At 31.2% G+C, this 22009-nt stretch overlaps 1 protein-coding gene and 1 long non-coding RNA gene across 14 annotated transcripts in view; one reads left to right on the top strand and one right to left on the bottom strand.

The window, feature by feature from the left end:
• LOC124428183 overlaps positions 1-19980 on the top strand; it is a 72287-nt gene extending 52307 nt beyond the window's left edge. For both annotated transcript variants that reach the window (XR_006943103.1, XR_006943102.1), the window contains exons 3-4: positions 18417-18520; positions 19079-19980. This is a non-coding gene — a long non-coding RNA (uncharacterized LOC124428183). The remainder of the gene's footprint in view (positions 1-18416; positions 18521-19078) is intronic.
• LOC124428179 (lachesin-like) overlaps positions 1-22009 on the bottom strand; it is a 263585-nt gene that overhangs the window by 20053 nt on the left and 221523 nt on the right. For 11 of the 12 annotated variants that reach the window (XM_046971946.1, XM_046971945.1, XM_046971951.1 and 8 more), the window contains 3 exons: positions 18242-18526; positions 17759-17821; positions 7117-7272 (listed from right to left, as the gene is read on the bottom strand). In XM_046971946.1, coding sequence (XP_046827902.1) covers positions 7117-7272; positions 17759-17821; positions 18242-18526 — 504 coding nt within the window. The remainder of the gene's footprint in view (positions 1-7116; positions 7273-17758; positions 17822-18241; positions 18527-22009) is intronic. The other variant, XM_046971954.1, reaches the window with a different exon arrangement.

Genomic DNA, 22009 nt, shown 5'->3' with positions numbered 1-22009 from the left:
GATTACTAACCCAAGAGACTCTCAAAGCTTATAAGCAAAACTGGTGAATCCTTTGAGACAATAAAGGATTTCTCGAGACTTTGATATTCTCATCATCAATCGAAAATCTAACTTGTTTAATACATCAATTTCATTCAAGAGATTTAATTACCTTGAATCATTACATAAATAATAAATCTTCGTTTAAACTAACGAACATGATTTAGTTACGTTAATTCATATTTAACTATAAAAATATCTATTTGAATTGCAACTTTTCTATTGCTTTATTTTCTATTAAAATATCAAAAAGATAGATAGATAGATACATAGATAAATAGATAGATAGATAGATAGAGAGAGAGAGAAAGAGAGAGAGAGAAGAAAAAGTATAAGTGTCTTATATATGTATGTGTGTCTATATACATACACATAGATATACAGGGTTTTATAAAACTACGCGACGAAACTTCAGAAATATATTACTCATATATAAAGAAGAAAAAACTTTAATTTCATTCAGGATAAATCAAATCAATTAACATGCCCAAAAAATCTTAATTTCTTCATTTGTTTTAATACCTATTGATTTATCATTATTTAATCGTTATCGGTGTAACTCAAATTAAATTTATTTTCTTCATTAGAATTAAATCCACGACACCAGTTATTACATTTCGTTCAAACATGTTACCACAATTACGAAAAGGTTTTTCTTCTACCCGTATATCTTTAACATACAGAGAGATATAAATTTATTATATCTCTAAATATAAATCGGTCACAAGTGGGCGTATTTTCGAACGTATTTGAAATTCAATTAGAACGATGAGTTACAGGCTTTAGTGTTCGCTTTAGAAAATGAAGAAATTTTGTAAATTACAATCTGAAAAAGTCATAAGACTTTTATATATTACATATCGTAATAGAGAAATCAAGTATTTTTGGATCTACGATCGATAGAACCAATTTCTTTTATCTTTTTTTCTTTTTTTTTTTTCTTTTTTGTTCTTTCTTTTCTTCTTTCTTCCTTAGATACGTATAATCCATTCGTGAAGTTTTGCCGCGTAGTTTCGTTACACCCTTTATATATAGAAAAGGACAGAATGCGTCGTTGGTAGTAGCATGAGGATATGGCCGGAACGTGGCTCGCCTTTCCAACATGGCTGCCAAGTTTCCCGTAAAAGCTATGAGGTTTATCTTATCCTGACCTTAAACCTTCCCTCGACTAACCGTTGCCTTATCTCCAAAAGAAGAGCAGCCAAGAGGCGAGTCTATGGCGAAGAAAGACGAGCTCGACGAAGAAACTGCACCAGCTTTGGGAAACTATTGCGAATGTTGCCAAACTGGCTCGCACTATTCCTTATTATTTTCCCTTCGTTCGAACTAGTACCCTATGTTTAGTACCTATTTTGGAATGCAACCATCAGGAATTCCGTTCTTTCTTTTTTCTTAACGAAAGAAAATCTTTTAAACGAAAAGTAATAACAGTTCCTTTTCTTTTTTTTTTTTTTTTTTTTTTTTTAATAACACGAAATATTTCTCTCGTTCGACATTTTTCTTCGGGTCGCTTTGTTGATCTTCTCGATCGATTAACGATTTTTAACATACGCATCTATTCGCCTTTTTATTCTTTTTTTTTTTTTCTTTTTTTTTATTATTATTATTTCATTTATATATATATATATATATATATATATATATATATATATATATATATATATATATATATATATATATATAAGTTATTTTCTTTTCTCTTCATTTCTTTGTTAATCGTATGTAATTATCAATTTTTATTTGCAAACGGATATTTATTTGCAAACATTTTCATTGCCGGTTATAATACTATCATCATCATCATCACAATAGTAATTGAATTAATTTATACGACATTTAGATTATCTTTTAACTCTAAATAATTCAAATCTTCTTTCGTGTTTAAAATAATAATTTTTATTCTGTGAAATTTATAATTAACGAATGTTAACTTACGAACATGAACATGCAATTCATTTTATTGTCATAAAGATTAATAAGATTTGAAAAATATCTGATAAATCAATAGGAATTAACTTAACATTTGTTATATTTTTCCTTTTTTTTTCTTTTTTTTTTCTTTTAAATAAATAAAAATATTCTAATTCCCGTAATTTTATGTATATTGAAAACATCGATGAGTAATTATATATATATAAAAAAACCATACCAAAAAATAAATAAAATATATACACGTATAATCCTATAAAAGTGATCAGTAAAGCTTAAATAAAAAGAAAAGAAATTCTTTTGTCATTATAAAACATTCTAAATTCTAGGAAAATATTCAATGTCCGTGAAATCATATGATCACTGTGAGAACACGTAATAGTTAATATGCAAACGTGTGTGTATAAATTAACGGTCGCGTGCGCGCGTGTTACAAGCGCACGTGACTCATTGATGGGTAGAATGGGGAGGAGTGAGGGGTTGAGGGGTGAGAGAAATGGGACAGCCCTAAAAGGGAGACAATCAAGGAGGTTCGATATCCTAACGGGGAGGAGTTTCGGATACCTCGAAGGATAACATTCGAGAGGGCTCGTAGTTAATATTAACATGGTGCTATAGAGGAAGCGCGTGTTACTCCTACGTAATTTCTAGCTAAATGTGCTAAAGGACGAGGGCATGCATATTTCAAGTAACCTACTAGACGCTGTTGCGTTAACTTCTACGCGTTAGGGCTTTTCTATAGATATGCATATATGTATATGTTCATATTTTATGAATTTTTTATTATAAGTACAAAAAAAAAAGCTTCAACGAAACATCAATGAAAATTATTATATAAAAAGAAAATAATAATTAAAAAAATGAATTTATTAATAAGATATATATATCTTTTTTGTTCGTTTGTTTGTTTATTTAAAAAAAAATATATATATATTTATATTAATAGATAATATTTTTAATAATATTAGAGATAATAGATAAATAACATGTATGTATATATGTATAATAATTAACGTGTAGAACAATATATATATATATATATATATATATATATATATATATATATATATATATATATATATGAATCTATCAATAGTAAAATCGTCTAATATTAATCACAAATTATATTGACGTAGATAAGATTAAGTCGACTGTTAGGAAGAGCCCTATGTTCCAACGAGTTTGTATGGCAAATAAATGCAGCAGATTGCAAAGTTATGCTAATACTTTGGCAACGATCGATCGCATCCTGACTGCCTGTTGAGCTTTAATAGTCATCGATTAATCTTACACGGAAACGAGATAATACTCTCTATTCTTCATGCTACCTCGTAATACTCTAACACGTATGCAAAAGGATTTCGTTTGGATGTTAAAAACAAAGGACAGAGACGAAGAAAGAGAAAGAGAAAGAGAGAGGAGAGAGAGAGAGAGACAGAGAGAGAAGAGTAATAAGAGGGAAAAGAAAGAAAAGATAAATAATGAAAGGAAAAAAAGAAAATACAAAGAAGAGGGAAATGAAAAAAGAAAAAAAAAAGAACAATCGTTAGACGATCCTTGCATTCTTGAAGTGATAGTTTTTGAAAGAGGGAAATGAAATAGGAAAAAGAAAGAAAAAAAAATAGCAGAAAAGAAAAAGAAAAAGAAAATGTTCTTCGTGTTCTTTCTCTCTCTCTCTCTCTCTTTTTTTCTTTCGTAATGTTAAGACGTTACAGTTCGAGATTCCTTGGGTATCCTGCTCTACGAAAAAGTATATCCTTTATTTGTCCAAGTTGCAGCTGCAACAGCCGGTCGTAAGGAAGAACCGTATCCGTTACACGTACATAGACATATAACACGCAAATGTTGCTCTGCAACGACTGCAACGACTGTATATCTCTCTCTCTCTCTTTCTCTCTCTCTCTTTCTCTCTCTTTCTCTCTCTCTCATTCTCTCTTTCTCTCTTTCTTTCTTGCTTTTCTAAAGGTAGAAAACATTATATCACTATTTTATTAGATTAGATATTCACAGAGCGGATGTGCACTAGTAAGAAAGAGAGGAAAAGTAAGAAAGAAAGAAAGAAAGAAAGAAAGAAAGAAAGAAAGAAGTAAAGAATAGAAAAAAACAAAGAAATAGATCGAGAATTGCTATGTATGTACGTTCTTTATTTTACGTTGTCTGTTTGTTCAAGAAGAGAACGAACGAACGCGAGGAAAAACATGAAAGTGAACATAGAAAGATGGCGTTAAAGGAACTATCGTTGCACCTTTAATGCGTCCCGCTGCAGAAATAAAACGAACTTGCTACGTATCTTTTCGTTCTTCTTACAACTTGCATTATAATATTTTTTATAGTATGGTAGAAGTGTTTCTCTCTCTTTCTCTCTCTCTCTTTCTCTCTCTCTCTCTTTCTTTCTTTCTTTCTTTCTTTCTTTCTTTCTTTCTCTCTCTCTCTTTTTATTATTTCTTTCTTCTTTCTTTCTATTAGAGCACTTCGTTTTAACTTTGCTATCGATGACATTTCGAAATCTTTTCTTACTTTTCTTCTAAGCTACCATTCGTTGATCTTTTCGCTTCGGTTAAAAGGGAAAGTTTGCACGTTGAATTATATATGTATATATGTCTCATGAGTAAGTTGAAATCGAACAAGGGAAGAGAATTTTTTTATGTTCCCTTTTTCCCTCTCTTTCTTTTTCTTTTTTCCTTTTCTTTTCTTTTTTATTTTTTGAAGGGTAGAAATGAGAGGTGGGGGATTAAAAGGAAGAGAGATCCGTTATCTGTTATTATTATTATTATTATTTTTCTTTTTGTTTTTATATGTATCATTCGTCGAAAATTAGAAAGTTTTTATTCTCTAGAGCTTTTCCTTTCAAACTTTCTTTTTTTCTTTTTATCTTTTACGGGCCAAGAATTTTGTTCATTCTCGAAAACGATAATTTTTCTTAACGCACTAGAAAGTGTAATTACTTTCGAGAGTTGATCGATAAACAATTCATAATTGTTTCGATATATATATATATATGTGTATAATAATGTATGTATATATGTATTAGCAAGTTGAAAAGAAACTAGATAAAAATAGTAATTCTCATGTGATTTTTAATTGAATTGATTTTGAATTGTTCGTTCGACATTTCTCGACGAATAAAATTTTTTCGATGAACATGTATAAATTATTCATATATTTTAATATTTAATCTGATCCATGCTCTGGAAATCTTTGCTTTAGAAAAAGAGAGAAGAAAAAAAGAGAGATAGAGAGAAGTAGATAGATAGATAGATAGATAGATAGATAGATAGATAGATAGATAGATAGATAGATAGACAGATAGATAACATTTGCTCGGCTAATGAGTATTAATGGATGAAAGTCAATGGGAAATGACACAGTAGGATCGTTCCCTAATATCATTCTAGGGATTAAATTTTCTATACGAGCTTGCACGTACTTGAAATCGTTTGTATCGTTATATTGATATATGTAGATCGATATGTATCATTTCGATAGGCTTTATACGGGAATATGTAGTAATTTTCGATAGATGTAAAATGTTCCATCATAGATATGCAATCGATACGTACGATTGATTATAATTATGTGGTTTAATAATAAACGATGATTGTATGATTATTCATATATATATGGTATTATTTTGATATTATAAAATAAGTTGGTTTATGTATTAAAATTGAATACGTTTGTTTGTAATAATAATCGATTGATTTATCGATGGAATCATGAGAACTTAAGAAAACTACGATTGCATTTATGTTTATTAGTTTGACGTAACAAAATAATTTCAATTATGTTCTAACAAATTATAATGTTTTTACTGATATAACTTTTGATAGATAGATCGATCTATCTATTGTGCTGACACTTTGGAAAGTTTGCGAATTTTCGAAAGTGTTGGAATACTACCTACTCCAAGGGCAAGTGATCCTAAAAGGAATCTTACGATTGGATTATCCTTCCAAAGGATAACGTTCGAGCTCTCGAGTAGAACGATAGAGTCGACGAGAGAATACGATATCGGATCGTTGCGCATTTCGATCTGGTAAATGGATGGAATATCTTAAGTTTTAAGAGAGAGAAAGAGAAAGAGGGAGAGAGAGAGTGAGAGAGAGAGAGTGAGAAGAGAGAGAGGAAGGGAGAGAAAGAAAGAGAAGAAGAGTTTTATGAAACGAAAAAAAGAAAGAAAGGAAGAAAGAAAAAAGGAAAAAGAAACAATGACCTTGTATATTTCACAGAGAGAACTCACATAGTTTCTCTTCCCTTCCTTAATTCTTTCCCCTTCCCCTCTTTCCTATCCATGATATGAGTTACACCTAAGTACTTTGAGTTTTTCTTTGAACTTGCATGATTTGGAGATTCGTAGCCTCGAAGAAAATTAAAAGCGAGCGGAGTGTGTACGTGACGCTTGGATGAAAAAACGTTTGGCGGCTGTTCCGATGAAAAGAAACGAAGAAGAAAGAAAGGAAAGGGTTGATTGCTACGCGAAGAAACGGGGAAAAAAAGAGATGATATAACAAGAAAAAGAAGGAGGAGAAAAAAAGAAACAGAAGGAACAGTAAGATAGATCAATATAATGGATATATCTGGTAAATAAATAAATAAATAAATAAATAAATAAATAAATAAATAAATAAATAAGTAAATAAGTAAATAAGTAAATAAGTAAATAAAGCAAATAAACAAACAAACAAACAAACAAACAAACAAACAAAAAACGAAAATGGAAAATATTTCTTATCGATCCTGTAAGCTTAAAATTTAAAGTCATTTAAAGCCATTACACGAGATATAATATGTACAATATATTTAATGATGTTAAATGAATGAAAATAAATATTTAAAGAAATTTAAGCGATAGAGAGAGAGAGAGAGAGAGAGAGAGAGAGAGGAAAAAAGACAGAGAGAGAGAGAGGTAGATAGATAGATGGATAGATAGAGATGACTGACGAAGAGAAATGACATTTCGATGAATGGACCAAAGTGTTGAAAAATAAAATGAAAAGAGAGAATAAGTGAGTGAGCATATATATGGCTATGTGTCTATGTGTGATAGAGAGATAGATAGATAGAGACAGAGAGAGAGAGAGAGAGAGAGAGAGAGAGAGAGAAAAGATGGAAGGGTGACGAGGTCAGGTGAGAGAATGAAAGCCTCACCTGTACTGTAACCACCACGTAGTTTCTGTTCAGGCCTGTCGACCCTCTCTTCGCTCGGTGGCGATGGTCTTTCCGTCCTTTTCGGAGAATACGGGTTGTAAGAGGATGGCCACACGGTGGTCGGCCTTTTTGCTGGTGGAGGTGTGCTCGCTCGTCCTGAAAATAGATTAGGACCTTTTCTCATGTGACCCAGTCATAGGATAAGCGCAAAAACGCGCACAAGTTGTGCGATTCTTTTCGGAGAGGACTTTTTTTTTTATATATATATACCTTCTCTCTCCCTTTCTCTTTCTTTCTCCCTCTCTCTCTTTCTCTCTCTCTCTCTCTCTCTCTCTCTCTCTCTCTCTCTCTCTATCTTTCTTGATCTTTTTCTTTTTTATTTTATTTTTTTTTAATATCTTTTTTCATGGATCGTACAATATCATTGTTAAGATATTAAACATTCATCATATATCTCTTTCTTTCTGTATCCATCGATAATCCAGCATGCACAACCACCTCTCTCTCTCTCTCTCTCTCTCTCTCTCTCTCTCTCTCTCTCTCTCTTTCTCTTTCTATTTTTTTTCTCTCTCTTTTTATTTCTCTCTACACAGCACTATTCCACATCACGCGCGTAAGGCCGTCGCGTGCAGCATTCAAACCAGGTTCACGTCGGTGTATCGAACTCAAACGTATTCAAATGGAAGTTGAAGCTTCTATCGAAGAACGGAGATTAAAGAGCGTCAGCGTTGTCTTCTGTCAGCTAAAAAAAACTTCGAATCCGTGACTGACAGCAAGCCGTCTTTTCGGCATCCATCATGTTTTTCATATCAAAACGATCGATCATCGTCGCTTGTTACTGCAGTTGTTGTTGTTGTTGTTGTTATTGTTGTTGTCATCGTTGTTGTTGTTGTTGTTGTTGTTGTTGTTGTTGTTGTTGTTGGTGTTGTTGTTGTTGGTGGTGTTATAATATCTTCCGTTGCGTACATTCGTGATTTGGCTTGATTGAAAAGTCGTGAGAGAGGATATTTGTTACTTGTCGTAACTTCTTCTTTTTCTTCTTCTTCTTCTTCTTTTTCTTCTTTTTCTTCTTCTTCTGTTTCTTCTTCTTCTGTTTCTTCTATTGTGTTTTATTCTTTAATAGTGTTGATTTTGAAGTGGATCAGAAGGATTAGAATTATGTATTTAAAAAAAAGAAAATTATAAAGAAAAGAAAAAAAAAGAAAATTACTACTATTATTTCTTTGTTTTTTTTTTCAATACATCACAATTCGACAAATATTTTAGAATGTCTGATTTTTATCTCAAATTTTTCTGTAAACATTTAAATAATTTCTATATTTTAAAAACATTAATAAAAGAAAAAAGACATTGATTCGGAATGTACTTCTTCTTTTTTTTTTCTTTTTTTTTCGTTTAAATCTAATGTCTTAATGGAAGGATTAAAAAAAAAAGAAAAAAAGAAAAAAAAAAGGAAGAAAAAGAACTGATTTTGTCGATGTGCTTTAGAAACGTCGGGATTAAAAAAGTTCGAACGGGAAAAAAAATTGCGATTTTTTCGTATCGGCTAATCTTCACGAATTCGAATGTATTATTTCTTTTTTTTTTCTTTTTCTTTTTTTTTTTTTATCGATTAGAAAATAAACTAAGAATTCAATACAATCGTTCGTTTTGGAGTGACGCTGTAAAACGAGCTTTCGCGTGTCAGCTTGATCAATTCCAACAGCTTCTTTGAAAACGAGCCAAGTTCAACTTGTTGCATTCGATGTCCCAACGATCACGTTGTCCCATCGAACGGACAAAGCATGCTTTCGCGCGAGAAAATCAAACGGAATGTCTCTCTTCGTTCAATGTCGTTCGATCTTTACGAATGACCTTCCCACTTTTAAGGGAAACTTCCCATTTTTTCAATCGGCTATTATTCTTTTCCGTGAGATAAAGAAATTGCAGATGGAACGTCATATAATTTCTTTCTTTGTCTCTTTTTTTGTTTTTTTGTTTTTTTTTTTTTTTTTTTTGTTTTTTTATTTACATAAAAGCGATGACAAAACTGATGGTGCGCGAACGACTTTTTTTTTAATTTTTTTTTTGTTAATTTTCTTTTTTAGGGATCTATTTGCAAATGAAATTTCTTTCACGAGGGGGATACGTCAATCAATGATATAATTTAACGTACAATTAATGTGATAATTATCTAAGGTAAAAGTTACGACAATGAATTTTATTTTATCATGTAACGATACGTGAAAAATTTATTATGCTAAATATATTAATACGTGATATATCAATATATAGAAAATTAAATTGACAATCAACGTATCTATTAATAATTGTCTATTTTTCTTGTTGTTTTTTTTTTTTTCTTCTTTTCTTTTCTTTTCTTTTGCTTTTAAACTGAATACCGTTAAGGGGAGAAAAGAGAATAGAGAAGAGAAACCTGAAACTTTCATTGTGCAAACTATGTAGAATAAAAATGAAAAAATTCGCGAACTTTTCGCAGAGAAAAAGAAAGAAAAAAAAGAAATAAAAAATAAAAAAAAAAAATAAAAAAAAAAGAAGAGGAAAAAGAAAGAAAGAAAGAAGGAGAAAAAGGAAAATTTGAAAGAAAAATCCATTTAGTCCTATCTCAAAACTAAATATAACAGAGTTAAGGAAGAATAAATTGAAACTTTTTAGAAAGACGATCATTCTTAAAAGTCAGGGCTGTATTGTATTCCTGGCAAAGACCTTAGCTCACACCGTGTGATGTCCGACAAGGGGCCCGTACACTTTTATACGCTTGGCGCATCTTACGTGTAAGATAGTGTTCCACTTATCTCGTTCCCCATAATCGCCTGGATTATACAAATTGCGATCTTTCGCGAGTACGAGGTAGGAGTTCTATGGTAAAAGAAGGGGTGGGATAGGAGGAAGGGTTGGTCTCGCGTGTATCGCTAGAAATTCTTGAGAGAAGCTCCAGTAAAAACCTAGCTCGATTTTCATCTGCCATTTTATCTATTATATATACATATATACATATATATATATATATACATATATTATATATATATATATATATATATATATATATGTATATATATATATTTATCTATCTATCTATCTATCTATCTATTTATCTATACATGTAATGTACATATGTATACATACGAGGTATGTATATATTTTTATATATAGAAGAAAAGTCGTAGACGAGTCCCTTCGTTCGTACTCGAATGCCCTTTGCGAATACTTTTCTCTATCCTACTTTCTTGTTTCATTGCTTTCCTTTTACTTTTCTTTTTTTTTTCCTTATTCTCGTTTTCTTTCTTTCTTTTTCTCTTTCTCTCTTTCCTTTTTTTCTTTTTTTTTCGTTATTCTCCTTTTTGGCTTGCAAACAACCAGGACGCAAGGTCGCACGGCATCTAGCAGGATGCGAAATGATACTAAAAAGTTTTCGAATAAAAGTTTAAATACGCGGGACGAACTTAGTTTTGTGCTTCTCTTTTCTCTCTCTCTCTCTCTCTCTCTCCCCCCTCCCTCCATCCCTCTTTCTCTCTCTCTGTCTATGCCTGCTCTTCGGATGGCTGCTTAACAATACGACCTCCTCTTTTGCGAGCTGCCTTTATATCAGAACTTAGCGAACACACATACATATATATAGATGTACACATATACGCGTATATATATACTCGACTTGTATGGTAACTATCTATTTATTTTTCATGTATATGTATATATGTATAATATATATACACATAAGTTCTCATCTCCTCCTAGCTCTTTCCTTCTTTCACGCGTGAAATAATCCTACGGAAGCAGACTCCTATTTTATCCACTTTCGTAGGGACTTTGTGGCTTCTTCTTCTTCTTTTGCTTCTTCTTTTTCTTTTTCTTCTTCTTCTTTCTTAAGAATTCTTACAGATTTTTCGACTAAATCGTTAAATATTCCAAAGAATTTGTGTGGAAATTGAAGGGCAAAAAAAGAAAAAAAAAAGAAAAAGAAATGAAAAAAGAAGAAGAGAAAAGAGAGTAATAAACAAATGTACTTGAATGAAAATTAATTAGAAAGAAACAAAAACATATATATATATATATATATATATATATATATATATATATGTTTTATGAACAATAAATATATAATTATCGATAAACAAAGATAAAGGTAAAGATAGATAATTGAATAAATCGAAATAATACGAATTATTTAATAGATATTAATTAATAGACATATCTCATAGTATCGCCTCTCTCTCTTTCTCTCTCTCTCTCTCTCTTTCTCTCTTTTTGTCTTTTGATTTTTAATGCCTAACATTCAAGGAATATTCTTGTGATGTCTCATATGCTAATATTAAATTGCAGATTCCCTTCTCTCTCTCTCTCTTTCTCTTTCTCTTTCTCTCTCTCTCTTTCTCTTTCTCTCTCTCTCTCTCTCTCTCTCTCTCTCTCTGTCCCATTCTAGTCGGTCAGAAGGCAAGGCCAGAAATAATTCTGGCTTCCTTGTCGGGTGATAATTAATTACTGGCTGTAGGATCGATGGGTGTCCCAGGAGACAGCGAATGTGTCGAGGTATTATTAAACATAGCGTACCTACTCTAGACGGACTAATCTATCTCTCTCTCTCTCTCTCTCCCTACCTATCTACCTACCTACCTACCTACCTACCTACCTACCTACCTACCTATCTATCTATTTCTATCGTGTCGAAAGCACGATGGGAATTACGTTGGATCTAGGGACGAGTAAATTCATCTACGTTAAACGAAATCGATCTAACGCAAGGAAGAATCAACAAGCTCGTGAAATATCCAAATTTTTGTTGAGACTCCTGTTACCGATGATACCGATCTAGAATGTTAGTGCTATTGTTAGCGTTAGTGTTAGTGCTTAATGCTTAACGCTAGTGCTAGTGTTAGTGGTAGTTCTAGTGTATAGTGGTACTGCTGGTGTTACCGTTGCTCCCATTGCTATTACTCTTCTCCATTCTTTTATGGATCCATAAAGCCGTGCTACCGATATTGTAGTATGCTACGGAAAAGGGATATTTCGAGACTCGAATAACAAATACCTCTGTCGATCGTCTAACCATCTCTCTCTCTCTCTCTCTTTCCTATAGAAAGGCTTCCCTACTGAATAATTCCTACAACGAGGAATACTCTTTCTTCTTCTTCTTTTGCTTCTTTTGCTTCTTTTGCTTCTTCCTTCTCCCCCTCCTTCTCCTTCTCTTTTCTTTTTTCTTCTTCCTTCTTCCTTCTTTTTATTTTATTTTATTCTTTTTCCTTTTTTTCTTTTTTTTTTTTTTTTGTTCGACGTCTCGCGAGAGAATATTCGATCATGTCGCGATAAAAGAGTATCGACTCTCTGTCTCTCTCTCTCTCCAGTTTTCATTTATTTTTGATAGGATAAAAGCGATCGAGATTGTTGGTTAGTTCATCGAGCATTTATTATTTCGAAAAAGAAAAAAAAATGTTTCATATTTTTTTCTTCATCGAGATGTTTATATAATTAAATAATCTTCTCTCACGTACTAGGTCACAATGCCTTTCGTTTTGATTTATATATCCTCGTTTCACAGGTGCCAATCTATCTTTGTTTTTCTTCTATCTATTCTTCTTCCACACCTCTTCATTTTTATTGCTACATTGGCAAGAGCGCCGGTAATTGAATTTTAAATGCGCTTTAATTAGGTCACCGGTTAAAGCCGCCGCTTATGTAATGTCGCAATATAAAATTAAAATCTTTTGTCGGCTTTCGACGTTTTCTACTTTCTGTCGGTAGTGAGATCGCTTAGTGAGTGTCTTGTGAGTAGAACTGAGATAGCATAACTCAAAAACCAATTAAACTTTCATTTTCATGGGAAGGAGGAGGAGGAGGAGGAGGAGGAGGTGGTGTGGGACGGATGGAGAGGGGGGAGGGTACAACGATCGTTAATTCGTAACGTCGAGCGAAAGAATTAGCCGCTTTGCTCCTGTATTTAAATGAGCAACGAATCTTTAAATATTCACGATCGACGTCTCTGTTACATTTGAGATTTAGCGAATTTTGTGATAATCTATTTTCCTTTTTCTCCTTCTTTTTCTTTTCCTTGCTCTTCCTTTTTTTGTTCTTTTCTTTTCTTTTCTTTTCCTTTTTTTTTTTTTTTTTTTTTTTAGATTCTATTCGCTGTCACTGCAATCGCAATTATTATTATTGTTATGTACAACGTTGAACTTTCACGTTATAATTATTTTTCTTCCTTGTTCTCGCTTAAGCTACAATTTCTTTCATGACGTTTTTTCTTTTTTTTTTCTTTTTTTTTGGTGGAGTTTTTTTTATTTCTTTTTCCTTTTTTCTTTTTCGTTTTGGTTTTAATGTCCCATGACACGTGCATGCATACACGCGCGTACCTTACTTCAGAATAATTTTTTAACAAAATTGTCTACCTCCGATTTGTTTTATTAATCAAACGAAATGTCACGTCAGATATGACTCAAGAATTCTACAAATAAAACATACTTTTATCATGTCATAGTTAACAAAGAGTTAAATAACATTATAATACGAACACGCGCGTATAATTTTCAAAAGATATTTTTTTTCAAACTGTTAACCCAAATAGATTCGTTTTATTAACTAAATAAAACGTCAGGTTTAAGTAATTGGAATAATCCAAGAATTTTAGAAAAAACAATAAAAAAAAAAAAGAAAAAAGAAAAAAAAAAGAAAGAAATAGTATCATCGCGTAATAACATGTAAATTGATTAAATCATTATAATTTGAAGGAATTTAATAGTCCTTATTCGCTATTTAACGATTAAAAGATATTATTATAAATTGTCACATGTTTATGTAAAAAAGAACAATTAATTTTATTTAATATCACAAGAAAATTCAAAGACAATTAATTAGTTACAGAAATCGATTATCTCATTCGTATCTATCAATCTCTCTCTCTCTCTCTCATTCTCTCTCTCACTCTCTCTCTCTCTCTTTTTTGAATTATTTCTCTGGAGAGTTCATATTCCCTTCGATTTCGTGTCACGTACGTTCTCCCGAATACTCACGCAATTATTACGCCATTAATCTCGTGCCAATTATCGAGTGGAAATAAATATCTATTAAGGGTACGAGTGAGTTGGGGAAACGGATGAATATGTCGATGAGGGTTCGTTAAACGTGACGTATTGGCGCGACGTTCGAACATCGTAATATCCCTTTTAACGAAGCATACGATATATTAAATCGTTGAGTTGAATTTGTTCCCGAGTGAAAAATTTTTATTTCTTCTACGATTCGACGTGAAATGAGAGTGAGAAAGAAACGAGAGATCGAGACAAAGATAGAAATAGAAATAGGGATAGATAGATAGATAGATAGATAGATAGATAGATAGATAGATAAATAGATAGATAGTGAGAGAGACAGAGAAAGAGAAAGACAGAGAGAGAGAGAGAGAGAGAGAGAGAGAGAAGATAGAGATAGAAAGAGATAAAATTTCAACGAATGTGTTTCATATGAAGATACGAAACGTAGAAACATTTCTCGTAATGAGTTTTCTGTGGACACGCACAGTCTCTCTCTCTCTCTCTCTCTCTCTCTCTCACTCTTTCTCTCTCTCTTTCTCTCTTTCTATGTTTCTGTCTGTCTGTCTATTTATATCTATCTCTCTATATCTCTCCCATGTCATTTCAAAGTTTTATTTCACAAGCTGTGTCGCGTAATAAGATTATAAAATAAATAGTGATGTAGCTGCCGTTATCAACGGTAAGAGAAGAATTCACGAGCATATGTATATGTGTATGTTAGAAAGAGAGAGAGAGAAAGAAAGAAAGAAAGAGAGAGAGAGAGAGAGAGAGAGAGAGAGAAAGTGAACAAGCTCTTTCGTCCCAAGCTCGTCGACCTCTTGTTTCATACTAAAAGATGGTAAAGATCGTGTCTCATCTACCTTTTCCTATTTTCTGCATGAGAAAGATAATAGAAAACAAACCAAAAAGAACGACATGAATAATTCTCTCCTTAAGATTTTAACATTAATTCAATGTCAAGTAGTTAATAGGATCGCGTTGCTTTGAAAAGAAAAGCTTGATTAGTGGGACTTCGGTCAGTGATAATAACCACATTCAAAGGCAATAATAATCGTTCGTTAGAAACACCAATTTCTTAAGAGAAAGAGAGAGAGAGAGAGAGAGAAAGAGAGAAAGAGAGACAGAGAAATGAAGAAGGATATATAACAATAATCCACGTACAGTTCAACCTTAGCCAAAGGAGGAGGAGGAGGAGGAGGACGAGGAGGAGGAGGATGAGTAGATGTTTGCGTGTGCGTGCACGCGTGTGTGTGCATATATATATATGTGTGTGTGTGTGTGTGTGTGTGTGTGTGTATGGAGAGGATGGAGGGGGGGAGGAAATAGAAATAGTGCGGTGCACGGGTATGCGGTAAAATTGTAAAGCTTAATGGTGGTAATACCATCGTGACTGTGCCTTGTATGGTGTTAATAATGCACTATATTGAGATTGGTTTCGTGAGACCGAGAGATGGTAGAGAAGCAAGAGAAAGAGGGAAGGTATAGCGAACGTAAGAGTAAGAGAGAAAGAGGGAGAAGAGAGAAAGACAGAGAAAGAGAGAGAAACAGACAGAGAGAGAGAGAGAAGGAAAACTGAGGGCAGAACCACTGGGACCTGACCTAGGCATCCGCCCAACTTATTCGCAATGCTTTAATAATACAATTCCCAGTGTGCATAGTGTACCGCTATGACTAATATAAAGATCACTTTGAAAAGATTCTATACTGCCTTAGGCTAACTATTCCTTCCTTCCATAGCTTATGATTCTCATACACACACACACACACACACACACACACACTTTCTTTTTCTCTCTCTCTTTATCTCTATCTCTCGATCTCTCTTTCTCCATCTCTTTTTCTCTTTCTTTATAATATGTTCATTTCTATCTTAAAAACAATGGACGACGTGTGTGTTTTTTGAACGAACAACGTGATAAATCGATTAATTAATTTAATCGAACGTGATTATATGATTTTTCTATGGCCGTTCTTAACGCCAACGTGAATTAAAATAGAATTCTATGTATGTTTCAAAGAGGATAACGAAGTTTTCTTCGGTACATCAACCTGTTAATCCATTTATATAGAGTGGGGAGGATGCAGAGAAAGAGAGAAAGAGAGAGAGAGAGAGAGAGAGAGAGAGAGAGAGAGAGAGAGAGAAAGAAAGAGGCGAATGGGTGTGAGGAGGCAGCGTTGGTGATTAGTGGAAGTGGGCGATGGGTGCAATAATAATTAATAACCATAACCGTTCGTTTAATTAATTCGATGAAAGATGATTTTGTTTATTTGATCGACGATTTCGTCGTATCTGTTAGATTTATTGGAACGATTTATCTCGAAAGATCTCGTTTTTAATTTTATAAGTGCTCGTATATATGTGGAGGAGAAGAAGAGAAGAGAAGAGAAGAGAAGAGAAAAGAAAAGAAAAGAAAAGAAAAGTAAAAAGAAAAATGATATATCTTTTTTAAATCGATATTCCATTCTATAAAAATCGTCTATAAAGACGATGTTATTAAAACGACGTATACATATACATATTTGTTTCAAGTCTGTTCGAATTTAAAGGCCGCCTTTATGAATGTAAGTACAATACTTTCGTTATATTTCTCTATCTATTCGTATGAAAATACGTAATATGCGAGATTTTCCTTCTTTATTTTTCTTTTTGTCCCTTTTTTTTCTTTTCTTTTCTTTCTTTTTTTCTTTTTTATTTTTTTTTTCTTTTTTGTTGTTGTTTTAAAGAACCATGACACACGTTTGTTGATATGTCTACTTTTCTTTCTGTCTCTTTCTCTCTCATATATATATATATATATACACGTGTACCAATGTGAACTCACAGAAATACATATTATATTTTTCCCTTCGTTTGTTTATATCTTCCCATTAACGCTATTAAAGGGAGAATGTGAGTCGATTAAATTACTTTCGCCAGTGAAATAAATAAATAGAAAATGAAAAATGAAAAAAAAAAAAAAAAGAAAAAAGAAAAAAGTAAAAAGAATGACGATAAAGGATAGTGAAAAAAAATTCGATAAACGTGACGTGAGGAGAAATTAAATATGCAATATGTTTGACAAAATAAAAGCTGGTATTATTATACGAAACAACGCGGAACGTTCGTTCTACGTACGTACATACATATATATATATATATATATACATACATATGTACATATATACATATTTTCGCGAGTATATGGCGTTATGATTTCAACGAAATTGAATCAGTTTCGAAATATTTTTCCTATTTTGAAAATACTTCTCATTGATTATGACATTATTATTTATATAAGATTTACTTCGCGCCTTTCGACTGATTATTTCTTTTAATTGGACTCTTTTTGTTTTTTCTTTTTTTCCTTTCTTTCTTTTTTCCTTTCTTTCCTTCTTTCTTTCTTTTTTTCTTTCTCTTTCTTTCTTTCTTCCTTTCTTTCTTTCTCTTTCTTTTATTCATTCATTTATTTCTTTCTTTTTCTTTCAATTTAAATCACTTTAACGTTGTGTATTATACACATAATTGCGAAAACGTACGATTGCACGAGAAATACAAGTTTTTGATTAATCGGAACTTAACGATCGCTTGATTAAATAATAACACTTAAGACAATGAATTTAACGATTAGTAAAAGTCTCACCTTCTTTGTTGGCGCTGCTCTTGATTTCCGTTGCCTTGGGTGGCGCCGAAGGTTTTGGGATTTCTAGGAAAAAAAAAAAAAGAAGAAGAAGGAGAAGAAGAAGAAAAAAGAAAGAAAGAAAGAAAGAAAGAACAAGAATAATAATCATCATCGTTCGTTAAATCATCTCTCCACGCTTTAATGGATATATTCGAGATATAAAATATATTACGTTTAAAACGTATCAAGCAATATTTACATCCAAATAAATATACGGGAGAATAAAAATTGATAAAATTTTTGTTCGTTTTATTACAAAAAAAGAAAAAAAAAAAAAAAAGAAAAAAAGAAGAAAAAAATATCATCTTTCGAAATTATCCGACTTATTTCAATCATTGTAAATATTATTTAATTAATCAATGATATAATTATATTTAATTATTTGAAATATTATTTAATTAATTAATGAATTTAATCATTTTAATTATATGAAAAACTACTTACCATAGAGTCTTATAGAACCTTCTGTCTCGCCCAATGAATTTTTACTGATGCATCGATAATTTCCAAAGTCACCAGCTTGAAGATTCCTTATGTGCAATTTCATATAAGCCCTGTAGCTATTTTCCATTATACTAGTTGTGTATTTCTCATTCGTGAGTATCATTTCATCCCCTAGGAACCAATAGCTCATTGCACGAGGATAGGCTTCGGTGTGACAATCGATCGTCACGTTGGTACCAGCTGGTGCTCCGACCAATTGATTTGGTACGAAGATCATTGGTGAGACTGTTATATATATATATGAAAAAAAAAAAGAAAGAAACACTCGTTAAGACGAGATATTTAAAAAGCATATAAAAAATATATTAAATATAGCATTAAATATATTTATATCAAGATAATATCACGATCGGTGTCAGGTGACTTCGCATAGAATTCTCATTTCACTTTATTTTTTTTTCTTGTACTTTTTTTTATTCTTTTTTTTTTTTTTTGAACAGGTGTAAAGCTAACGTTTCGTCCTCTTTTTTTTTTCCTTTTCTTTTTTTAACAATCGCGAAGCTAAAATTTTGTCTACTTTTTGTCCTTTCTTTTCTTTCTTTTTTTTTTTTTTTTTTTTTTAATTATTATTAGTTTTTTTATTACCGATCGTAAAGCTAACATTTTGCCTATTTTTAATCTTTTTCTTGAATTATTATTATTATTATTATTATTATTATTATTTTTATTATTATTACTATCGTTTTCTTTTTTTTTTTCTTTTTTACTAGTCGTAAAACTAACATTAGATTGTGTAGATGTAGATGTATAAGAACACACTGGGTTTGCACTTTCCAGGATGACTTTCGGTGCGAGATAGTCTACAGTGGGAAACGAGTTGGAAACAAAGTCAATTATCGTTTGCTCGGGACTCGGATTGCGAACATGCTCGAGTTAAAGTCGAACGATACGATGTCCCAAGGATTGTTGTGTTTCTTCTTTTCTTTCTCTTTCTTGTCTTAACGTTGGTTCTTATACAATTCGGGAGATGGAAAAAGTCCGAAGATGGTTGACCTTTTGTATTTTGTAAAACGATATTCAACGACGATTTCTTTCGATCTTGTCTTCTTCTTCGTCGTCTTCTTCTTCTTCTTCTTTCTCTTTCCTTTCTTTCACGTTTGTTTTTAGAGACATTTGGACTTTGGAAAATGGTACTGGAAGGTCCAAGAAGGATTTTCTTTGACGTATCATTGTAATAAAGGAACTCCCATTTTCATAATTGTATCTGAACTGTTAAAAGAATATAACGAAAGCGTCGTACCATTTTCTTTCGAAATATCAACTCGATTAATCGTTTTAAAATATTTGACAAATTTATATTAATGTTTATGATATCTTATAATGGCGACATATTTGATATACAATAAAAAAGCAAAAAAAGAAAAAAAGAAAAAAAGAAAAAGAAGGAAAAGAAAGGGAAGGAAACAAAGAATTATAATATATTATAATTAGAGATTAATGATTTACGAAATATCCTGTATATCAGTGAATTTCAATTTTTAATATTATTAATAAAACAATAAAAATAAAAAAAAAAATAAAAAACGTAACAACTGATATAATACGTACTATATTCGTTTAGAATATTTATTTAGATTAATAGTAGTAATAACGTTATCAAAGTACTTTAGATATTTGATAATATCATTTAAGAATTAATACGTCGAACTAGCTTTGAAAGATAAGATAAAATACCTCGATCAATTCTTTTCAATTTATTATCAAAATAAAACTCTCATATATTACTTTATAAATACTACAATATATGTAAATATAACTGAATATATATATTTATATATATATATATATATATTTAAATATGTATATATATATTTATATATATACAAATATTTATTAACAATAATTTAATCAATAATTTAATTTATAAACAATAAGACTGTCATATATCACTTTATAAATATTTACATATACTACAATATATGTATGTACGTATTTATATGTATGTGTGTGTGTGTGTGTGTGTTGAATTAATTTTATCGAAAACAATGATCGAGATAGTGGATAGTTTAACGAGAAAGAAATAAAAAAAAATTGGATGTTATCTCGTTGTTTTCCTTTTGATGACCTTTAAGAAAAATAAGAGAAAAAAGAAAAGAAAGTGAAAAAAGAACAACGAGTTAAACGTTAGTACGAGTTTTTGGGTCAAAGATTTTTTTTCTTTTTTTCTTTTTTTCTTTTTCTTTTTTTTTCCAGGATATTACGTAATTTGCGATATAATTCGTTTGTTCGTTCACGTACTCTTCCACTTTACGTCTTTTTCGTCGTTACATTCGTTTTCTCTTCGTTAGAGGATAAATTTAAAGCTTTAGTAGTAGAATGGAGAACGTTTTCCCTTGGTAGATGGAACACTAGTAAGGAATAGAACTAGCCTTAGTCTTAGATTAATTTAGGTCTAACTAACGACTCGTTGGAAACTCTGTCGAGAGTACATGAAGAAGAAGTGACTACAGAGAGGTTGAAACAACGAATGGAGACAACGGCAGTGAAAAGGTGTGCTGGTAACGTTGAGAAGTGGCTATTAGTAGTGGACTAAAGAGAAAGAGGTTGGTACTCGATGTGTTTGTTCTCTTTGGAAAATTGTGGAGAAGTATGCGTTAATTAGGGGGTCAGGACCAGCAATTTGCGGATTTGTGGGAAGCCTGAGCACATTCTATGCAGTACCATAGGCAGTACCCACCAAATGCCTGATATAGAGGACCCAATGGAAATGGTTTGATATACTTTATGTATACGTTGTAACTCATCCGCCATTCGTTCGTTCATTCGTTCGCTCGTTAAATCGTTTATCTCGTTCGATAGATTTATTATTATTGGCTATCCGCGAATTTAAAAGAAAATAAATCCTAAGTGATAATGATATATAAATCAATTCTCTCTTAGTTATTGAATAATGAAAGTTTTTGTGATTAAGTTCGATAATGATTTAATTATTCTTATACGAAAAAAAAAGAAAAGAAAAGAAAAGAAAAATTAAATCGTTTTTTTCAATGATTAATTGTTTATCTATGCACGATATATAATTTTAAATATTTCTTCCGATTTATTCTTATGACGTTGAAATGTCTTTTGGATATTTTATTGAGAATAGAAAAGAAAATATATATATATATATATATTTTTAATATTTGATGAGATTTATGATATATATATATATATATATATATATATATATATATATATATATATATATAATTTAAATATAATTATATAATAAAATATAAATATTTAAACAAAATAATTATTCTCCTAATAAATAAATAATTTAAGATATGTCACATATTATATTACATAATCGTATGTTATGTAAAAATTTAAATAAAGTGAAAATAATTATTATCATAATAAATAAATAAGTTAAGATGTGTCATATATTATAAAAATATAAGAAAAGAAATTGTTATTTTATCTAATAAGAAAGAAATTATAATAGATGTATGTACATACATAGATAGTAGGACTTATATATTTTTCGTGTTTTCCGAAAATAAGCTTATTAGTAATACGAAGGGGAATACGAATTTCTAATTACTTCGTTTGCTTTATGAAAACCGTACGATGACTTGGTACGTTCAGACTGAGATATTTTTCTCTGCTATGAACGACGTCAGTGTTTATTTTTAATTAAGTAGATTAACTGGACTAGTGCATCGTTCAACGTACGAGAATCGACTAAGAATGTAAAGAAGAGAGAGTCTTATAGACTCGTCG

This window comes from Vespa crabro, chromosome 11 (genome assembly GCF_910589235.1).
Source record: "Vespa crabro chromosome 11, iyVesCrab1.2, whole genome shotgun sequence".
Taxonomy (NCBI): domain Eukaryota; kingdom Metazoa; phylum Arthropoda; class Insecta; order Hymenoptera; family Vespidae; genus Vespa; species Vespa crabro.
This window is presented reverse-complemented; position numbering and strand designations above follow the sequence as displayed.